Consider the following 21,816-nt stretch of genomic DNA (forward strand, 5'->3'; position numbering starts at 1 on the left):
ATGAATCAGATCCCGTGCTCCAGCAGCACACCATGTGCGACGTTACACGGGCACGCTTGCTCTAGCAGGAGGGATGGCATCGGTTCACGGATGAGCAGGACTTCACCGGCGTTCTGAGTTCTGGCCTCTGCCGTGCGCTCTTCAGGTGACAACCACGTTAAACTCCAGTTGAGCAATGGACACCACATGCTAGAGAGCTCATCAGTTCTAAATAAAAACAAGGCATCAGATCAAAGTAAAAAACGCGGATTTCAAGCCCTTCTCACAAGCACCGAAAGAAAGCTCTAATTTTTCTTTGCAATGCTAGACGGATCTGGACGCAGCACATAAAACGCATGGCATCAGTGGGTGAAGGTGTAGAAGACGGTGCCGACATAGACGGCGAGCGCGGTGGTGACGAGTCCGACGAGCCCCGCGGCGGCCTTGGCGGCAGCGCGGTCAGTGGGGCACCCCAGCGTGCCGAGCCGGATCTGCACGACCATCACCATGGAGGTCATCAGAAACACGCAGCCGACGACGGAGCCCACGGCGGAGGCGAGCATCCCGAGGCGGAGCACGCGGGCGTCGATGTGTGCGCGCAGCGCGTCGTGCGGGTCCTTGGAGTTGATGAGGTTGAGCGCCAGCTTCAGGCCCTGCGCCACCAGGCTGGAGAAGAGGAACGACGAGAAGGCCACCACCTCCAGCACCAGCAGGGACCGCGCCACGCCGGGGCCGGCATCGCACCGCGGGTCGTTCGCGAGGCTCCGGAGCTGCCCTGGGGTGGCTAGGGACAGGCCCACGAACACGGCCACCGTGAAGAGCGAGTTCACGTTCACCACGCCGTCCAGCGCCGTCACGTGCACGCTCGTCGTGTTCGCGCTCAGCGCCGCCGGGAACTTCCACTCGTACCCGTGGTGGTGGTGCTGGTGCGGCTGCTGGTGCTGGTGCCCGCCGCCGCCATTGCCGTTGCTGTACTCCTCAGATCTGGGATGGAGACAACAAGATAATATTCACTTCTTGATCCATGGAAAGGTTGCGACTTGCGAGAGAGAGACTTACTCATCCATGGCGGGCACGGCGGGATGAGGTTGGATCAGACAGAGCCTCGCGGTTCTTGGACTGCTGATTTCGCAAATCAACCTTTGGGGATGGACGGAGGGTGAACTGGGGATGGGAAGGGAGAAGATGGAGATGGAGCAGCGGATCCTCCAAAAGGCAAGAGCTAGAGGGAGGGATTTAGGGAGAACGTGTGGGGTCCAAAAGCTAGAAGCTGCTTTTGGTGACTACTTGCTGCGGCTGCAGCAGCCACGCGCCATTGCTACAGTGATCTGCAGCAGCTGAGAAATATCACCCGAGCGATAAAAACACGGTTTTTATATAGTTTAGTGTTTTCTTTGATAATCTATTTTGGCAAATCAAATTGGGGCATAACCTTGTGATTTATGCTTCACTATCAAGGGCCTGTCTGGTTCAAAATCTAGAAGCTGATTTTGGTCTCTCATGCCCGTTTCACCTTTCCAAGTGGTTGATGAAAAAATATTCTGCTGTGAGGCTGTGGCGTGATCCTGTTCGCTGGAACTTATCAGCCGGCTTATCAACTAAAATCTACAGTATTTTTCTCTCGCAATAAAACAGCTTCAGCTGACTTTAATACCAGCCGAACAGTCAATAACATAGATCACTTATCTGTACCATGACCAGATGAGATGCCAGCGTCCCCATCTAGAAGCATGTTCATTCAATCATCTAAAAGCAACACACTCCACTGACCCTTTTTTTTCTCTTGAAAATAGGACTTCATTGAGAAGGACGACTGAAAACAACCGGGCAACGAGCTGAAATCAGCGCATTCTAAAGGCCTATTTGGCATGACTTTTTGTGGCTCCAGCTCCTACAAGCAACTGTAGTAGCATCGTTCCAGGAGCCATTTTTCTCAATTCGTAAAAACGTGGAGACAAGAGAAGCCACCATGGCAGCTCCTCCAGCTGCTGCTCCTTTGGTACTGTAGCGAGGACTCGGAGTCCGAAAGAGTCCGGCCAAATGGGGCCTAAGTTTTACCAACTCAAAACATGCATCAGCCTGTAACAACAATAAGCCATGAATTCAGGTAGTCAGTACAATAAGATTATTCCAACCGGCCAGGACACAGGATATAACATGAATTTCTGTAAATTTTTTATTCAATGCCATCAATCGCCAATGTGATGGCCTCTTTTTTTTAAAAAAAAAGGAAAAGCTTTCGTTCATTATAAGCATAGTACAGAGATTTGAGTGAGAACACCTGAAGTGAAGTTGGCAATATGATAGTCTGGCATGCATCCACACAGTGCAATCCCAAATCTTGACCATAGATTTCAGCTAGCTATTTGCCTAAACAGCTATAGATAGTTCTCGTGAACTGAGCCTAAATTTGCAAGACACATCTCAATACAGGGCAAACCAATAAACATGACGCATAGCAGGTAGCACAGCTAATAAACTCCAACACACAACCTCATAAGTCTGAAGCAGGGGCCCTTTAGGCAACAGAGCTTGGAAACAGGTATAAGGTATAAAACACAAGGGTAAATGACCATCTGGTCTGTATCTCCAGCACAAAAACAAAAATTTAGAACCGGTACTTCACCCCAGCAGCCTTCTTTCTGGCTGGCACCCTGTAGAATCTGAAGAATTACACACAATAAGAAAAGTGAAACATGCTTTAGTTCATTTTCCCCCAACAACTAGTATGGGCTGGTTTGAACACCAACACCCTCACCACTTTGGATCAATACCGTAGCTGATATATACCATTTACAAAGTAGCCTCAAACTATATACCAAATGCTGTACACATGAATGGAGCAAATTGTGCATCTGTGCAGAATCTACACACTCAAACCTTTTCTTTTTCCTGGTCAGATCTTATACAGGTCAAGCCTTGGGCACTAGCTTCATCATGAAGTTGTATTGCACTCCTTTAGCTATCTTGGGTTCAGGCCATTTAGCTCCTTCTGGTACGCGGATGCATTTGAAACCTTGATTTTTGTACAGACGTAGGGCAGCTATGTTGTTTACATCACAATGCAATGCCATTGACCGGCATCCCCAACTCCTTGCCCGTGCCTCTGCTTCTTGGACTAACATTTTACCAATTCCTTTCCGACGTTCCTCCTTCCGCACTGCGACATTTGCTATGTATGCAATACCTGTCCTGCAAAAATTGGAAATAACACCGAGTACCTTTTAGGGAGGGAGGGAGAGAGAGAGCGGGGGGTTGATGGATAAGTCTGGCTGCTGTGGTCTTTGTGGAGCTGTTGTGGTCTTTGTGTTTTTAGACAGCATCTTAGACTAGAGGACAGCATCTAGAGAACAGCATCTTAGCATCTAGAACAGCATCTTAGACTAGCATCTTAGCATATGCTTGGCTGGCTAGCAGCCTATAAATATGTATCCCCAACCCCTTGGGTTGGCATGGCATTGAGAAATAAACCAGAAAATTATCCCAACTCCTAGTGTCATCCTCTCTCGATGAGAGTAAGAATTCTGCTACTTCCAAGAGTGAGAATTCAGCGAGTAACAAGTGGTATCGGAGCCGTACTATCCTGTAGCCTAAGCATCTCCTGCTCATCTCCTCTCCCAGCCACACAACAGCCCCAGCTGCGAGCAGCAGCTCCGGCCGCTCCTGCTCACTCCTCCCCCTCTGAAGCAGCCCTCTCCCCACGCAGCAGCCCCCCGGTAGCGCGTCATGTCCGCAGGGGCGTCTCAGCGCTTGGTCGCCTCGAGCACGCGGCGTCGGCAGGAGGCCGAACTTGCCGCGGCAGAGGAACGCGAGCGAGCGGCGGCAGAGACCGCTGCGGCGGCGGCAAGGGTGTCGAGGCTGGCAGCAGCCAGAGCGGAGGCGGAAGCAGCGGCGGCGGCGAATGCAGCGCGTGCGACGGCAGCGAAGGTCAAGGCTCTGCGCGGCAGCATCGGCAGCTCCATTTCCGCTGACGACACCGCCGACGCGTACCTCGAGCTGCTAGAGAGGGATGCAGCGCGAGCGCGGGCGGCGCAGTGGGCAGCCGCGCACGCCCACGAGCGTGGTGGCAGCCCAGACAGGCGCGGACACGCTGGCGGTGCTCCTGGAGGAGGCGCACACGGCGGTGGCGCTCCTGGGGCAGCCACGCACGCCCACGAGCGCGGCGGCAGCCCAGACAGACGCGGACGCGCCGGTGGCGCTCCTGGAGGAGGCACGCACGACAACGGTGGCGGACGGGTCGATGGAGAGCGTGGCCTTCACAGGCAGCGTGGCTCTCTCCCCGGATCGGTAACGACGGGTCGATGGAGAGCGCGGCCTTCACAGGCAGCGTGGCTCTCTCTCCCCGGATCGGTACCGTGGTTACCACAGGCTCCATGCTGTTGTCAGGGACGTCGGTCCCAGCGGTGGGTGGCCTACCCTCACCAAGACCAACTACATCGAGTGGGCTGCGGTGATGAGGGTAAAGCTCCAGGTGCGGCACATGTGGGAGGCAGTCCGATACGGCGACGTCGACTACGACCTAGATCGACGGGCGCTGGATGCCCTCATCGCTGCAGTCCCGCCCGAGATGCAGTTCTCGCTTACCAACAAGCGGACTGTCAAGGAGGCTTGGGACGCCATCGCTGCGGCACGCATCGGCAGCGACCGCGCCCGCAAGTCCACACTGCAGGCACTTCACAAGGAGTGGGAGAACCTGGCCTTCAAGCCAGGTGAGGACGTTGATGACTTTACTCTCCGTCTCAACACTCTGTTGCAAAAGATGGTGCAGTTCGGCGATGACACCTACGGCGAGGAGAGAGCTGTCGAAAAGCTCTTTCGCTGCGTCCCCGAGAAGTACAAGCAGATGGCTCGCTCGATCGAGTCCCTGCTGGATCTCTCCACGATGTCGATCGAGGAGGCGATAGGTCGCCTCAAGGTCGTCGACAGCGATGATCCACAGTCTCTCTCGGGGCCCATCACCACTGGCGGGAAGCTCCTTCTCACTTGGGAGCAGTGGCTTGCCAGCCAAGGTGATCGGAAGAAGGGGGAACCTTCTTCCGCGACAGGCGGCCACAAGCGTGGCAAGCCACGCAAGGCGCGCAGAGAAGCCCAGGCCGGGGCGCGAGGACGTGCCGAGGGTGATGCCCGCGGAGTCGCCCAGGGCGGCGCTGCCGGCAGGCACAAGCCGGCACGAGATGACGCCTGCCGCAACTGCGGCCAGCTCGGCCATTGGGCCAAGGACTGCCGACAGCCACGACGCAGCCAGGCCCACGTCGCACAGGCGGAGGAGGAGCCAGCTCTGTTCATGGCACATGCAAGCATTGAGCTACCTCCAGCGGCACCGGCCGCAGCGGCTCTCCTCCACCTCGACGAGCCAAAAGCACACGCCCTCCTCGGCGACAGCTCCGGCAACGACAAGACTGACGGGTGGTGCCTCAACACCGGCGCCACCCATCACATGACCGGTCGACGGGAGTTCTTAACCGAGCTTGACTCTAGCGTCCGAGGCTCCGTCAAGTTTGGGGATGCCTCCGGCGTGGAGATCAAGGGCGTCGGCTCCGTCATCTTCACCACCGTGTCTGGTGAGCACAGGCTGCTCACCGAAGTCTACTACATCCCCGCGTTGAGGAACTCCATCATCAGCTTGGGACAGCCGGATGAGAACGGTTCACGCGTGGCGGTTGAGGACGGAGTCATGAGGATTTGGGATCGTCGTCGTCGCCTTCTTGCCAAGGTATCCAGAAGCGCAAATCGACTCTACGTCCTTAACGTGCAGGTGGCACAACCCCTCTGTCTCGTTGCTCGTCGGGATGACGAGGCGTGGCAGTGGCATGAGCGTTTCGGGCACCTTCACTTTGAGGCCCTGAAGCGGCTCAGTGCCACGGAGATGGTGCGAGGCCTGCCGTGCCTCGACCATGTGGAGCAGCTCTGCGATGTCTGCGTGTTGACGAAGCAGAGGCGACTCCCCTTTCCACAGCGGGCTAGCTTTCGAGCCGGAGAAGCTCGAGCTTGTGCACGGGGACTTGTGTGGCCCGGTGACACCGGCCACACCGGGAGGACGACGCTACTTCCTGCTGCTCGTCGACGACCTCTCCCGCTACATGTGGGTGATGGTCCTCGGCAGCAAGGGAGAGGCTGCGGACGCCATCAGGCGCGTGCAGGCTGCTGCGGAGGCAGAGTGCGGCCGCAAGCTGCGCGTGCTGCGCACCGACAACAGCGGCGAATTCACGGCGGCTGAATTCGCGTCGTACTGCGCTGACAAGGGCATTCAGCGCCACTACTCCGCGCCGTACAGCCCGCAGCAGAACGGCGTCGTCGAGCGGCGCAACCAGACGGTTGTGGGGATGGCTCGGGCCTCCTCAAGCAGAGGGGGATGCCGGCTGTCTTCTGGGGAGAGGCGGTGGTGACGGCCATCTACATCCTCAACCGCTCGCCTACCAAGGCGCTCGACGGCAGGACGCCGTACGAGGCTTGGCATGGGCGCAAGCCGGCGGTCTTCCACTTGCGGGTCTTCGGCTGCCTCGCGTTCGCCAAGGAGCTTGGCCACATCAGCAAGCTCGACGACAGGAGCACTCCGGGAGTGTTCATCGGCTACGCGGAGGGCTCGAAGGCCTACCGCATCCTCGACCCGAAGACACAGCGTGTGCGCACGGCGCGCGACGTTGTGTTCGACGAAGGGCGAGGATGGGCGTGGGACAAGGCGGTGGACGACAGCTCGGCTCCGACGTACGACGACTTCACTGTCGAGTACGTCCACTTCGAGAGAGCTGGGGGAGTAGGCGGCTCTTCTTCGGCGAGCGCGTCTACCCCAGTCCCCGAGCCTCCACCGACCCCGGCGCCTGCTACTCCGACAGCACCACGCTCTCCAGCCAGGACCTCGGCTGCGATGAGTTCTTCGCCGGCTCCACCACAGCCGGCAACGCCACGCACTCCAGCACCGACAGGCACCACTCCGGGCACGTCTACTCCACCACCAGCTCGTGTCGAGCACGGCCCGGTTGAGCTCGCTACTCCGCTCTCTCACGACGAGGAGCGCGTCGACGCGTACCACGACGGCGAGCCGTTGCAGTACCGTACGATGGAGAACCTTCTCGGCGACCAGCCGGTGCCGGGACTGGTGCCTCACGACCTGGAGGCGCAGTTGCACCTTGCGTGTGACGACGGCGAGCCTCGGTCATTTGCAGAGGCCGAGAGACACGCGGCATGGCGCGCCGCGATGCAGTTGGAGATGGATGCGGTTGAGAAGAACCGCACCTGGGAGCTTGCTGACCTTCCTCGTGGTCACCGCGCGATCACCCTTAAGTGGGTGTACAAGCTGAAGAGGGATGAAGCCGGTGCCATCGTCAAGCACAAGGCTCGCTTGGTGGCACGAGGTTTTGTGCAGCAGGAGGGGGTCGACTTCGACGACGCCTTTGCTCCCGTGGCACGGATGGAGTCCGTGCGACTCCTCCTTGCGCTAGCTGCCCAGGTGGGCTGGCATGTTCATCACATGGACGTCAAGTCGGCGTTCCTTAACGGCGACTTGAAGGAGGAGGTCTACGTGCACCAGCCGCCGGGATTTGCGATCCCCGGCAAGGAGGACAAGGTGCTCCGCCTGCGCAAGGCCCTCTATGGCTTGCGGTAGGCACCGAGGGCGTGGAATGCCAAGTTGGATTCCACGCTAAAAGGGATGGGCTTCGAGCAAAGCCCGCACGAGGCGGCCATCTACCGACGGGGCAGTGGAGGTAATGCTTTGCTGGTGGGTGTCTACGTCGACGACTTTGGTGGTCACCGGCACCAAGGATGCGGAGGTGGCGACATTCAAGGAAGAGATGAAGGCCACCTTCCAGATAAGTGACCTAGGGCCTCTCTCCTTCTACCTGGGAATCGAGGTGCATCACGATGACTCCGGGATCACACTTCGACGGACCGCCTACGCCAAGCGCGTCGTTGAGCTAGCTGGGCTCACCGACTGCAACCCAGCTCTCACTCCGATGGAGGAGAGGTTGAAGCTGAGCCGCGACAGCACGACGGAGGAGGTGGACGCTACGCAGTACCGGCGTCTTGTGGGGAGCCTTCGCTACCTCGCCCACACACGGCCGGACCTGGCATTCTCCGTCGGCTACGTTAGTCGGTTCATGCAGCGACCGGCAACGGAGCACCAGCAGGCTGTGAAGAGGATCATCCGCTACATTGCAGGGACTCTCGACCACGGCCTCTACTACCCTAGGTGCCCTGGGGCGGCACACTTCATCGGGTACAGCGACAGCGACCACGCCGGCGACATCGACACCAGCAAGAGCACGAGCGGGATCCTCTTCTTCCTCGGCAAGTGCCTCGTTAGCTGGCAGTCGGTCAAGCAGCAGGTGGTGGCCCTGTCCAGCTGCGAGGCCGAGTACATAGCGGCCTCCACCGCTTCGACTCAGGCGCTCTGGCTCGCTCGACTGCTTGGTGATCTCCTCGGCAGAGACACTAGAGCGGTGGAGCTCAGGGTGGACAGCAAGTCCGCTCTGGCCCTGGCAAAGAACCCCGTCTTCTATGAACGCAGCAAGCACATCCGGGTGAGGTACCACTTCATCCGAGGCTGTCTTGAGGAAGGGAGCATCAAGGCGAGGTACATCAACACCAAGGACCAGCTTGCGGACCTACTCACTAAGCCCCTTGGGAGGATCAAGTTCCTTGAGCTCTGCTCCAAGACCAGGATGGTTCAACTTTCCCACAAGACGACGCACAAGACTTAGGGGGAGAATGATGGATAAGTCTGGCTGCTGTGGTCTTTGTGGGGCTGTTGTGGTCTTTGTGTTTTTAGACAGCATCTTAGACTAGCATCTAGAGGACAGCATCTAGGACAGCATCTTAGACTAGCATCTTGGCATATGTTTGGCTGGCTAGCAGCCTATAAATATGTATCCCCAACCCCTTGGGTTGGCATGGCATTAAGAAATAAACCAGAAAATTGTCCCAACTCCTAGTGTCATCCTCTCTCGATGAGAGTAAGAATTCTGCTACTTCCAAGAGTGAGAATTCAGCGAGTAACGAGGGAGAGAGAGGGGGGGGGGGCTTTGCCTGCACATTTAAAAAAAAGAGAATGAAATGCAAATTGGAACATCATTTGATATCCCATACAGACTAAAGGGAGCACAGCCAATGGCATGGACTGATTTGTAACTAACTAAATACAACTTGTTCACTACATACAATAGCCAAAAGTAATTGCCATAGGTTGTTTAGAATGTGAATCAGATTAAGTAATTGTATTTAGTGGTATCAGGAGAGAATACATGCCCTAAAGACTAAGTATTTCATACTCAAGTTTAATGTAGGAAAGTAGGTTAAACTTCCTCCTGTTAGCTACAAACTAAATGTGTGGATATTGATATGCTATCTGAAAGAAACCTGAATAGAGTTCAACTAGATAGTACGAAGCAGGCAGAGGGAGGGGAAGGAAGGAGGGTCTAAGTATGATTTAATTAGGGTGAAGGGTGGGCCTTGGCTTGTGCTAAAGCTTTCACTTTTGTATGTACTGGGGATCCAATGTTTGAACCAGCTTTCTTGCAAAATAAGCAAGGCAAGGTTGCCTAGAAATTCCCTTTTTGAGACGACACCATGCATGGGAGCTTTTAGCACTGGGTGTGCCATGTGACTTAATTAGGGTAATATTGAACAGAAATAACAATCTGTCAGCATAACTAAAACTTACATTGTTTTGAATACATTCCAAGATGGAATAAAGACACAGTATCCTGCTTCAGTTGAGAAATGTTTGCTCAAACTATGTTAGATTTAATCAACAAAATTGATCATTCCTTTTTCTTCTGTGTAACTTATCTAATTTAATACCCCTACTTCATAAAAACCTGGGCTGACAAAACACATGGTATTGCCTCTAATCACAATCAAATGAAAATTCAAGTTCAGTTCACCATTCACATAGAAGTTTGCCACCTTTTCTGTGGTGCGCATGGTGTTTTGTGTGCTTCAATTATTTGTTTGTGTACTTGTGTGTGATGGCTGGTGGTTTTTGATTCACCATTGTACCTAGTCACTCCTTTAATGCAATGACATGAAGCTCTGAAATGTTCTATTCTATTTGCTGCTAAATTGGCGGAGTCTTACATTTTCTTTAGGAAGCTGGCGATAGGTCAAGTTTTTTCTCAAATTTTATAAACTAAAATTGGTCCATAAATCACATTGTAGTTGAACCATGCCATTCATTTCCAACATAGGTTATCTGCAGTACATCATTATATCTAGAATCTTGTGTGGTTCGGAGCTATGATGGAAAGAGTTGCTTTTGTCTAACCTGTGATTGCCTTTTGTGATTGCCTTTTTACTCTGAGAAAAGCAACCATGGTCCATAAAAGGGTAAGAAAAATCCCAAACTCAATATTGTCCTATACATAAAAAGATGTCATTTTCTTAGGATAGATGTGAGCTCAGAAACACGGATACGGCAGGGAAGGTGCGTATCCCGTATCGGATACATATCCGATACGGATACGCCTGGGATACGTATCCGCGGTGTGTCCGCATATCCCTGCTTATTTGGGCTGGAAACTAAGGAAAGGAAACGTTTCGGCCCAGTCGATATGGCCCAGCCCAACTTACCACCATCCCATTCTTTGCCTTTGCCCTACTCCCGACCCCTCCCAAACGCAGTCTGCCTCACGCAGCCGCCTCCGCCTCCCGACTGGTCAACTCCCCCACGCAGCGCCCGTGTCCGCCGCCCGCCGGCGACCAGCCTCCGCCCTCGCCGGCGACAAGGAGCCCCCGCGACGGCGACGAAGAGCTGCACCCCGCCTCCAGCAACGAGCCCCTGCGACGGCAACGAAGAGCTGCGCCTGGCCGGCTGCAACGCCAACGAGCCCCTGCGACGGCGAGTCGGAGACTGCACCCTGCCTCGTGCCCCCTGCTTAGGTGAGTTCCTCTCCCTCCCCAATCCAATTTAGAGCTGAGCCAGTGCGCCCTGCCCCATTAGGCCAAAGGCCATTATCCCTTCCTGATTACTGATTAGAGCCTTATTGATTTTGTCCAATGTTCATTGTCCAGTATGGCATCTCCAAATTTGAGTAGTGCAGCTAGTGCTAGTGCTACTGCTAGTGGTAGTGTGGGTTCTGGGGCCAGAGAAACAACTGATATCAAGGCTCCGTTGTGGGATCATGTCACCATTCTAGAGAGGCCTAAAGCTGGTGGAGGAAATGCTTTTTGGAGATGCAACTATTGTCCATTGGAAAAAAGCAACAGCTACACTAGAGTTGAAGCTCATTTGCTGCAGAAATCAGGGAAGGGGATTAGCAAATGTCCGAAGGTTTCATATGAAATGCTGAGTGAGATGAGGAGGGAAGTGGAAAGGTGCAAGGAGCTGGTGGAAAGAGCAAAGACACGCACCGTTGCTTTGCCTGTAGCTCCTTCTTCAGCCAATTACAACAAGAAGAACAAGAGGGGACCTGCTTCTATATTGGAAACCGAGGATTGGGTGATCTTGAGGTTCAAAGTGTGGAGGAGAATGAGGAAACCGAGGAAGAAGCTTGATGTTGATGGCTTGATGCTATCCTATCCTACTATAGTACTATATTGCTAGTTTGCTACTCTGAGTGTAATAGACCTTTTATTAATTTCCTAAATTAGAACCTGCTATCATGTTATTCTGAGTGTAATAGACCTTAAATGTCTCTATGTTGAACTTGAACATCTATTTTGCAATTTAATATGCATTGTTATCTATTTATTAATAAAATAGTTAAAACGTATCCATGTATCGGGTTGTTTAAGAAATTGCCGTATCCGCGTATCCGTATCCTTCCGATACCGATACGCGTATCCGTATCCGTGCTACTTAGGATGTGAGGGACAGGGCGGTAGTGTGTGTGTGTCTAGGGTGTGCTGGGGATTGGGAGTTTACTAACTCTCCCTTTTACCTTTCTCTTCTTACTGAAATGATACGCAGCTCTCCTGCGTGTTTGCGGAAAAATAAATAACTAAAAAGATGCCATTTATAAGCATCTCAACAAGCTTGAAAAACTATGCTTTCTCCAACATTGAAGGGGTAGGGTAGGTCAGAATGTCATGACCAGAGCATAGTTAGCTGAAATCATGCCACAGCTTTCTTTAGAGCATCAAAGTGTTAAATACTATCTTACAGTATTTGAGTTAATTAGCTACCAGTTTAACCAAGAAACACATCAGACAACAGATTGTATGTAATTATGCTCAAGATCATAACTTCACCATTTGTAGTCCACCTAAATATCTAGTACATAATATGTGTAGAAAGTCTTTCTGGCAGCTCAAAAGATGTGCTGCCAGAAGACTCAGAAGAGCAGAATATGATTACAGTGATAATCTAAAAAGCTGTAAAATGCACTAGCAATGTGTCCACGTGTTTCCCATCCATTGCAGTTGACGTGTGAAACCTAGTTTTTTTTTTCATGGACTAGTCTTCAACAAACTTCGAGGTAATGTCTTAATGATTTGACATAAATTAGAATTTACAACTGATGGAGTTTGCATTCATAGTTAGATTAGAACTAAGTTTAGAGACTAAGCCCAAAAGTCACTCTATTCAGTTTTTTTTTTTTTGTGTGTGTTAGCATGTAGGAGGTGAAGTATAATGTTTGCTTAAGAGAATCCTAGTAGCAGGCGGAGACATGGCCACCTTAGGCCACAAGAAAGCTGTCCCTGATTGCCGTATTATGACTGCTTTGTGACATTGCACATGTCCTCTGTCATGTTTAAACTTCATTACTTGCTAATTATGCCAGTATACATTTGAAAAGCCAAACAAGTTTAACAAGGAAAATGCATATAACTAGCAATGATAAACAGACAAGCTTACTAATGATACAGCAAAATTCATAGCTTGCATCCCTTCATAGTTAATAGTCTTAACAGATGGACCAGAGGAAATTCAATTTATATGTTTCGGTAACTAAATATGTACCTCCTCTGCTTCAGGGGTCCCCTTCTCGGAAGATAGTCTGCCGCTGTATCAAGTGTAAGAATGCCAGCTATGGAACCTCTACTGAGATTGTATTCCTGAAAGGTGGCATCTGTAGCATCTCCACACTCGATGGTGAAACTATTATTTACAGAATTAGAATTGACAGCCACAAGGCAAGTCTTCATGCACCCGGGTGGAACTGAAAATCCAGACAGGAGAGCAATGTAACGATCAATCCGGAGAACAAGGTCCAACGGGAACTTGTAACCAGGAAAGAACGAGCTGCAGTGAGTGTCAGCCACTTCCCAGCAGTCCTCGAGCCGTGCGTCTCGGACCACGATTTCAGGGCACAAAGTGGGCAGCAATTCAACCGCCTGGCTAGCATAGCAAATTCCTGAAAAACAAAAGAATGGAAATTAATGTCAAAGAGAACGGTTGCGTAGCTGGATCATGTCGCATGAGCCGCCAATCACCTCCCGTAGCCCTGTCGCCTGCGCGGAACGGCCCCGTTTTGGTTGTTTGGATGAAGGAAATGCCGATCCGGCTCGTACAATTTACTGTTGCCGGCCTGCGAGATCTCAAAAGGGTTTGTTTTGACCAGAGTAGGGGAAAAGGGGGAGAATTTCAGCAGCTCATACCAGATCATGGCTCGGAAACCGTTGAAGCTTGGGGCTAAGGACGCCGAGGCGCCTCCACCGGGGCAGGGCCCTCGCATTGCTTCCGGCGAAGCAGCTTGGGAAGCACGAGTGGAGGAGGAGCACGGCGGCCGCGGCTGGGCCAGCGGCGGCGCAGGAGAGGACAGAAGAGGTCAGGGGTAAAGGATAAGGATGAGGCAGAGAGAGCCATTGTCCTTTTTCACAACACCCCCTGAAAAATCCAAGTAGCACATATAGGATTGAAAAAACTATGCTTTTAAAAAATAACTAAAAATCTAACTGCTTAAACATGTATGGTATTTAGATGTATAGTCAAACTATTTTTTCCGTAAGATCCACTGGCTTGGTTTGGGAAATTTCTGTCGTCGGGACTAGAGTTGTGAAATACTCGTTATTTGTTGGACGTGGATATGGCACGACCCGTCACGTAAAACGGTATCACGCGAACTCCAACCCCGCATGCGACCCAGCCCCATCGCTTCCCCCCCCTCACCCCAGGGAAACCACCGCGCCCGTAGCGATGTCGGCAAGCAGCACGCCCGTAGACGTGTCGGGAGAGCCGATCTCGACATCTTCGGTGCTGATGGCGGCGTCGAACCACACAGCGGTCCGGTGCTGTCCGGAGAACGTCGCCTTCCTCAACTGCTAGAAGAAGGACGCCAGATTCGTCCCCCCCCCCCGCCCCCCCCCCCCCCCCCCCCCCGGCTGCACAGGCGAAAGAAGCAGCGTCGGGTGTAGGAAAGGCCGCAATGTTGGAGGCAGTCTGCTGGGCCGCCCTGTCGCGGCCTAGTGTCGCGCGACCGGTCGTTAACTTTGCGTATTTGTTAACGAGTGTAACCATTGCAGAAGGAGAGCAAAAAAAAATATTGCTTTGAAGCATGATTAAATCGAGTTTTGCAGTTTGGAGGAGTTTCGGGTGATCGTGAGGGGAGGGGGTCCATATTGAGTATTGAGGGTAAAATTTAAATTTGAAATGAGGTCGTGACAGTGTGACACAAACGAACCAAAGAACGTAGCGGATAATCAACACACTTTCACAGTGAAGAATAGCAAGATTTACAAGCAAACCATCAAAAGATAGCTATTAAGCTTACTTAATGAAGAACGGCTGGTTTTCGGACAAACTAGCAAATGAGTCGTCGAAACTCTAGTTCAGGAGGGACCCTATCGAGGCAAGGACGTCGGCCAGCGAGCGTATGGCACCATTTTTTGTCATCGGAACAAGCAATGAACATCAACATGGAGATGGAAGAGTAAAATGTAGGAGAAGAGGGTAATAGATTGGTTTTTGATCGATTGTGTATGATGGTACCTTAATCAGCTATGATCATCCAATATATATAGAGTAGAGTGGTCTTAAACCAGCGGAAAACCTCACTACTTCAAGTTTCTACGAGATCGGAGAAATTTGGATCAGATCAGTATGAACAATTGGATTCAGACAGGACGTTGGAAGTTTCGACACACGTCGGTACTTTGCCAAACGTCGATACTTCTGACCCCACATCGGTATTCCGACGCCCAAGTCCCGATTCGCAGGTTGGAACTTCGGATTGGTGTCGGAAGTTACATCTCAACCTCCCAAACAAATTTAACCTCCTCTGACTTTTTTTTTTTTTGTCAACAACTTTATTCTTGGAAATGGCATATTCTTGGAAATCTGTAGGCGAGCATGTAGTTTTTTTTTTGTGTGTCTCAGTTATTTGGTGTATGGGTAATAGGTTACAAACCTTTTTCTCCTCTTAATATAATGATACGTACTTTCGTGAAAAAAATGTAAGGAAAAGCAAAGTAGAGCTGCATCTTGCGGGAAACAGTTGTTGTAGTGGATAGAATGGAAAATGCATACAGTATGTAGTTTGTGTGCGCGCGTGCGTGCCGACAGATAAATGCATGAGCAATGGTGCGTTAGCCGTGATAGATTGATTGTGTTGATTGGTGGTGTTCTTCCGGTCAGCAAGGGTTAAACACATGTTGGTATCCAAATCATAGTGAAAGATTTGACAGTCAACACAATCAAATAATACATACATATTTATGAAAAAAGAAAAAATAATAAAGCTAAAGCGTCACATATACGTTTTGTATTTCAAAAGGAAGTAGAGATGATTTACAGGCATCATAGGTTATTAACTGATAATACAAATCACTGCAAAGTTGTTGCTACGCCTCAAGAGGTCTGGCAAATATGAGGTATGAATCTCGGATAGCATGCATCTCAATTGTTGCATCATGTAGTATTCGCTCTCTGGGTTGCTTCTCTGAGCAGGATATCCCAAGACCAATGGCAGAAATCAAACAACTTTCAATTCGAGTTCTTGTAGTGCTATCATGAGTGGATGTGTGCAGCCACATTGCTGTGTCGGCTACCTCCCAGATTCTGTTTGGAAGAGCATCTTTGCAAAACTTGTGCAGATCTAGTGAACCTCTGAACATATCATCAATTGGGCTCTTTCAGTAAACAACTCCAGCAACAAAATGCTGAGACTATAAACATCACCAAGAGTAGAAACAGAATAACCTTCACCATACTCTGATTGTGCAATAAGTTATTCATCAGAACGTGATATTAAGATGAGAGCTATGAATATAATAAAATCCAAAATAAAGTAATTTGAATTACCTGGGGCAACATAACCAACAGAACCTCTTATTCTCAACATGCTGTTGGAATTTTGTATGGTTTGACTTGCACATTCTGCGAGGATTCTTGACAGGCCAAAGTCTCCAACTTGAGCACTCATGTCTTCTGCAAGAAGGATGTTGCTTGGCTTAATATCACAGTGAATGATTGGTGGATGACAGTGATTATGAAGATAATCCAAAGCATCCATAACATCGACAGCAATATCTAGCCGTTGTGCTAGGTTGAGAGTATTGCTTGGAGTGCGCATGCCAAACTTTGGATGAAGCCAATCATTTAAGCTACCATTGGGCATGAACTCAAAAACCAATGCCTTGAACTCTTGACCTCGGTGATTGATGCTTGAGCAACATGTGATGATCTTTATGAGACATCGGTGGCATACCCTTCTCAATGCCTCACATTCAACCGTAAAACTTCTAGTTGATCCATGTTGTTCGGGGTTAAAAACCTTCACAGCTGCAATAGTTCCTTCATCTTCAAAAGTGCATTTATAGACTGCCCCGAAGCTTCCTTTACCAAGCAAATTGGCTTCAAAAAACCCATTGGTCCCATTCGATAATGCATGATAAGAAACTCTTCCATACTGTTCCTCAGCTAATGTCGGTCCGATGCAGCTCTTATGCTTTCGTGCAAACAGAATAAGTGTAATGGCTAAACCTAAGAAGAAGAGAGCACTTGCTGTTCCCAGGACTATTGAAATATACCTCAGCTGTATTTTTCTGCTCTGTTTCACAGAATTATTGTGGCATGGAGCTAAATGAAGCTGGGGTATTCCGCCACAGAGCTCATTATTTCAGGTGATTGAAAATCCGGTCAAGTTTCTGAAAATGCCCTCTCTTGGTACTTCCCCTTGCAGATTGTTGAAAGATAGATCTAGTTCGTACAGTGAAGTCAGGTTCTGAAGGGTTGTAGGAATGGTTCCGGACAAGTTGTTGTGTGCCATATACAAATATTGCAAACTGCGGATACTACCAATTCCATTAGGGATAGTACCAGACAACTTATTCATCGACAAATAAAGTGTACTTAGACCCTTTATATTGCATATAGATTGAGGGATAGTTCCCTGAAATGAGTTGTTGTCCAACATTAGCCATTCCAACACCGTGCAGCTCCCAATACTATCTGGTATCTCACCAGATAATTGGTTTCCAGACAGATAGAGGCCATTCAGGTTCTCCAAGCTACCAACTTCAGAAGGAAGGGATCCTGATAGTAAATTATATGATAAGTTGCAAGTAAGAAGTGCTGGTAGTCTGAAAATATCTTTGGGAATTGAACCGTTTAGGCGGTTCATTGACAGATCAAGGATTACCAAATTCCTCAGCTTCCCTAAGCTTGCTGGAATTGAACCCTCCATTTTGCCATTGTATGCATATAATTTGGACAAGTGTGAGATATTTCCCAAAGACGATGGTATGAGGCCTGACAATTGAGTATCACGCATCTCTAGCAAAACCAAGTTCCCTAGCTTGCCAATGCTTTCTGGAACTACTCCAGATATGCATGTATTCGCCACGCTGAGTAATTCGAGGTTTACAAGATTTCCAATGTCAGATGGGATGCTCCCTGATACCTTAGTGTTTCTCAACAAAAAGAATTTTAGTGTTGTTGAGAGATTCGCTATTGAAGTTGGCAGCTGACCCGTGAAAGCGACATTGTTGCCAATATGTAGTTCTTGGAGTTGGCTGCAGTTTGACAAGTGATGAATTCCCACCCCTCTCTGTCATTCGCTTGAAGCATGTTACTGTACAAGTATAGGATCTGCAGAGCTCCCAACTGCCCCAAAGTGCGAGGCACATATCCACTTAGACTATTATAGTCCAGGGATGGCCCCTGTGAGGTTGTTGTCCTGCAGGTGGAGCATCTGCGAGAGCATGAGCTTGGAACCGAGATCGTGGGGCACGCGACCCTGGAGCTGGTTGAAACTGAGGTCAATGATCGTGAGTCTGGTGCAGGATGTCAAGTTTGTAGGGAGGTCGCCGGTGAGGGTGTTATTCCACACGATGAGGGCCCGGAGGTGGTGCAGGCAGCCGATACTCACCGGGATGGCCCCGCTGAATGTGTTGGAGCTCAGGATCAGGACCCTGAGGGATGACAGGTTGCCGATCGCCGGTGAGAGGTAGCCGACAAGCCCGCGGGAGTGCAGGCTCAGCTCCACGACTCGCTGTCGCTGGTGCTTGTTGTCTCGTCGGCATGTCACCCCCTCCCAGCTGCAGAACCCACCGGCGGCGTTGCCGCCGCTGTTGTTCCACGAAGCAAGCGGGTCGTCGTAGCTGTTGGAGTTGTTCCAAATTCACTCCAGGATATAGGCCGGGCTTCTGACGAAGAGAAGCGGAGGCCCGTCGCCGGAGGCTTGGGCCGGAGCGTAGCGGAGTCTGAAGCTGACCCATCAGGTCTCGCCCCTGTGCTCGGGGGGTGTAGGGGGCGGAGCCCCCCGCGGTACGGTACGGTATATACACCCTTACTAGGGTTTCGTGGAGACTTGATTCTCTTGTAAGCCGCCATAGGCGTGTAACCCAAAACTCTTGAGATAGTGAGATTGTTGCTGGCTGGTGCCCATGGTTTTTCCCCTTCACATCGGAGGGGTTTTTCACGTTAAATCGTGTGTCTCCTCTGTGGCTTGATTCTTTACTTCATATTCCTATACGTCGTTCGTAACAAGTGGTACCAGAGCTTTGGTTGCTGTTAGGGTTCATGACGACGTCGATGAAGTTCGATCTTCCGCTGCTGAACTACGACACGCGGTTCTCGCTATGGCAAGTCAAGATGCGGGGGATTCTGGCGCAGACTCATGACTATGATGAGGCGCTGGATAGTTTCGGAAAGAGGAAGGCCGAGTGGACTCCAGAAGAGATCCGCAAGGATCAGAAGGCGCTCGCCCTAATTCAGTTGCATCTTCATAATGATATTTTGCAGGAGTGTCTGAAAGAGAAAACTGCTGCAGAACTATGGCTGAAACTGGAATCGATCTGTATGTCCAAGGATCTAACCAGTAAGATGCAGATGAAGATGAAGCTGTTCACCCTGAAGATGAAGGAGGAGGATTCAGTGATGAGCCACATCGCTGAATTCAAGAAGATCGTCGCCGACCTAGTGTCAATGGAGGTGAAGTATGATGATGAGGACTTAGGTCTTTTACTGTTATGTTCTTTGCCAAATTTGTATGCAAATTTTCGTGACACCATACTTTTGAGCCGTGATGAATTAACCCTAAAGGAAGTTTATGAGGCTCTCCAGTCTAGGGAGAAGATGAGAGGCATGGTGCAGAATGACGGGACGTCGTCCTCCAAGGGCGATGCTTTGCATGTGAGAGGCAGAACTGAAAACAGATCCTCCAATGATGGCAATGATGGTAGAAAGAACTACGAAAGGAGAGGCCGTTCAAAGTCCAAGCCGCATGGTAATAAAAAGTTCTGTGTTTATTGCAAGCTGACAAATCATAATGTTGAGGATTGCAGAAAAGTACAGAATAAGGAGAAGAGGAAACAAAAGTCGGCTGGTAAGGTCTCTGTTGCTGCTGCTGCGTCTGATGATGATTCTGGAGATTGTCTGGTAGTATTTGCTGGTTGTGTTGCTGGTCATGATGAATGGATTCTCGATTCCGCATGTTCATTTCATATTTGCACTAACAGAAATTGGTTTAGCTCGTATAAGCCTGTGCAGAAAGGGGATGTTGTGCGGATGGGAGATGATAACCCGTGTGACATTGTGGGGATTGGATCAGTTCAGATCAAGACTGATGATGGCATGACACGCACGCTGAAAAACGTCAGGTATATACCAGGGATGTCCAGAAATCTTATCTCATTGAGCACGCTTGATGCAGAAGGTTACAAATATTCCGGTTCAGATGGCGTTCTGAAGGTATCAAAAGGTTCTCTTGTTTGCTTGAAAGGTGATCTTAATTCTGCAAAGTTATATGTCCTTAGAGGGTGTAATTTACCTGGTTCTGATTCCGCTGTTGCTGCTGTTACTAATGATGAACCTAGTAAAACTAACCTTTGGCATATGCGTTTGGGACATATGAGTCACCATGGTATGGCAGAATTGATGAAGAGAAACCTGCTGGATGGCTGCACTTCGAGTAAAATAAAGTTTTGTGAGCATTGTATTTTCGGGAAGCATAAAAGGGTACATTTCAACACTTCTGTTCACACCACTAAAGGTACTCTTGATTATGTTCATGCTGATTTATGGGGTCCTTCCCGTAAGTCCTCACTTGGTGGTGCTCGTTACATGCTTACAATTATTGATGATTACTCTAGAAGGATTTGGCCTTATTTTCTGAAACAGAAAGATGATACTTTTGCTGCTTTTAAGGACTGAAAAGTAATGATAGAGAGGCAAACTGAAAGGAAGGTAAAATTGCTTCGTACTGATAATGGTGGAGAATTTTGTTCGCGTGAATTTAATGATTATTGCAGATCAGAAGGCATTGTTAGGCATCACACCATACCCCATACTCCACAACAGAATGGTGTGGCCGAACGCATGAACAGAACCATCATGTCCAAGGCCCGTTGCATGCTGTCTAATGCCAGGATGAGCAAGTATTTTTGGGCTGAAGCTGCTAATACTGCCTGTTACTTGATAAACAGGTCGCCTTCTATTTCACTAAATAAAAGAACTCCCATTGAGGTATGGTCTGGTACGCCTGCTGATTATTCACAGTTGAAAGTTTTTGGATGCACTGCTTATGCTCATGTTGATAATGGAAAATTAGAGCCTAGAGCTGTTAAGTGTCTTTTCCTTGGTTATAGTTCGGGAGTCAAAGGCTATAAATTATGGAATCCTGAAACAGGAAAGACTTTTATGAGCAGGAGTGTTGTTTTCAATGAATCTGTGATGTTTACTGACAGTTTGCCCTCAGATCATGTTCCAGAAAAAGAGCTGCAGCGTATGCGCATGCAGGTGGAGCATGTTGATGATGATACAGGTGTGCAGGTGGAGCCTGTTGATGAGCATGGTGACCATGATAATGATGTTGCTGAGGATGATGCTCATGATGATGTTCAGCAAACTCCTCCTATTTTGCAGTTAGAGGAGGATTTACCTATTGCTCAACGCAAGTCAAAAAGAACAATTGCACCTCCTAAGCGTCTTATTGAAGAGTGTAATTTGTCTTACTATGCTTTGAGTTGTGCTGAACAGGTGGAGAATGTTCATGAGCCAGCAACCTATAAAGAAGCTATTCGTTGTGGTGATACTGAGAATTGGATTTCTGCTATGCATGAGGAGATGCAGTCTCTTGAGAAGAACAGTACATGGGAGATTGTACCTTTGCCTAAGAATAAGAAGACCATCAGCTGCAAATGGATCTTCAAGAGAAAGGAGGGTTTATCTCCAAGCGAGCCTCCAAAGTATAAGGCAAGATTAGTTGCTAAAGGCTACAGTCAAATTCCGGGTGTTGACTACAATGATGTGTTCTCTCCAGTGGTAAAACATAGTTCAATTCGTACTTTCCTTAGTATTGTTGCTTCACATGATCTTGAGCTTGAGCAGTTAGATGTGAAGACTGCGTTTTTGCATGGAGAGCTTGAGGAGGACATATACATGGACCAACCAGAAGGGTTCATAGTGCCTGGCAAGGAAAAATATGTGTGCAAGTTGAAGAGATCATTGTATGGTTTAAA

The 21,816-nt window shown here is 49.8% G+C and overlaps 2 protein-coding genes and 1 pseudogene across 2 annotated transcripts; all 3 read right to left on the reverse strand.

Moving 5' to 3' along the window:
- Positions 1–65: 65 nt before the first annotated feature.
- Positions 66–1,221, reverse strand: LOC136501105 (uncharacterized). Its single transcript, XM_066496601.1, has 2 exons — positions 1,039–1,221; positions 66–963 (listed from the first exon to the last, which is right to left on the reverse strand). The coding sequence occupies exons 1-2, from the start codon at positions 1,044–1,046 to the stop codon at positions 342–344; spliced, it is 630 nt and encodes a 209-aa protein (XP_066352698.1). The 5' UTR covers positions 1,047–1,221; the 3' UTR covers positions 66–341.
- A 1,443-nt stretch (positions 1,222–2,664) lies between these two features.
- LOC136500970 (GCN5-related N-acetyltransferase 4, chloroplastic-like) lies at positions 2,665–13,725 on the reverse strand. The gene is made up of 4 exons (XM_066496457.1): positions 13,516–13,725; positions 13,351–13,445; positions 12,878–13,271; positions 2,665–3,171 (listed from the first exon to the last, which is right to left on the reverse strand). The coding sequence occupies exons 1-4, from the start codon at positions 13,590–13,592 to the stop codon at positions 2,892–2,894; spliced, it is 846 nt and encodes a 281-aa protein (XP_066352554.1). The 5' UTR covers positions 13,593–13,725; the 3' UTR covers positions 2,665–2,891.
- Positions 13,726–15,567: 1,842 nt separating this feature from the next.
- On the reverse strand, positions 15,568–17,540 carry LOC136499547 (probable LRR receptor-like serine/threonine-protein kinase At3g47570; annotated as a pseudogene).
- Between the last annotated feature and the right edge of the window lie 4,276 nt (positions 17,541–21,816).

This window comes from Miscanthus floridulus, chromosome 13 (genome assembly GCF_019320115.1).
Source record: "Miscanthus floridulus cultivar M001 chromosome 13, ASM1932011v1, whole genome shotgun sequence".
NCBI classification, from domain to species: domain Eukaryota; kingdom Viridiplantae; phylum Streptophyta; class Magnoliopsida; order Poales; family Poaceae; genus Miscanthus; species Miscanthus floridulus.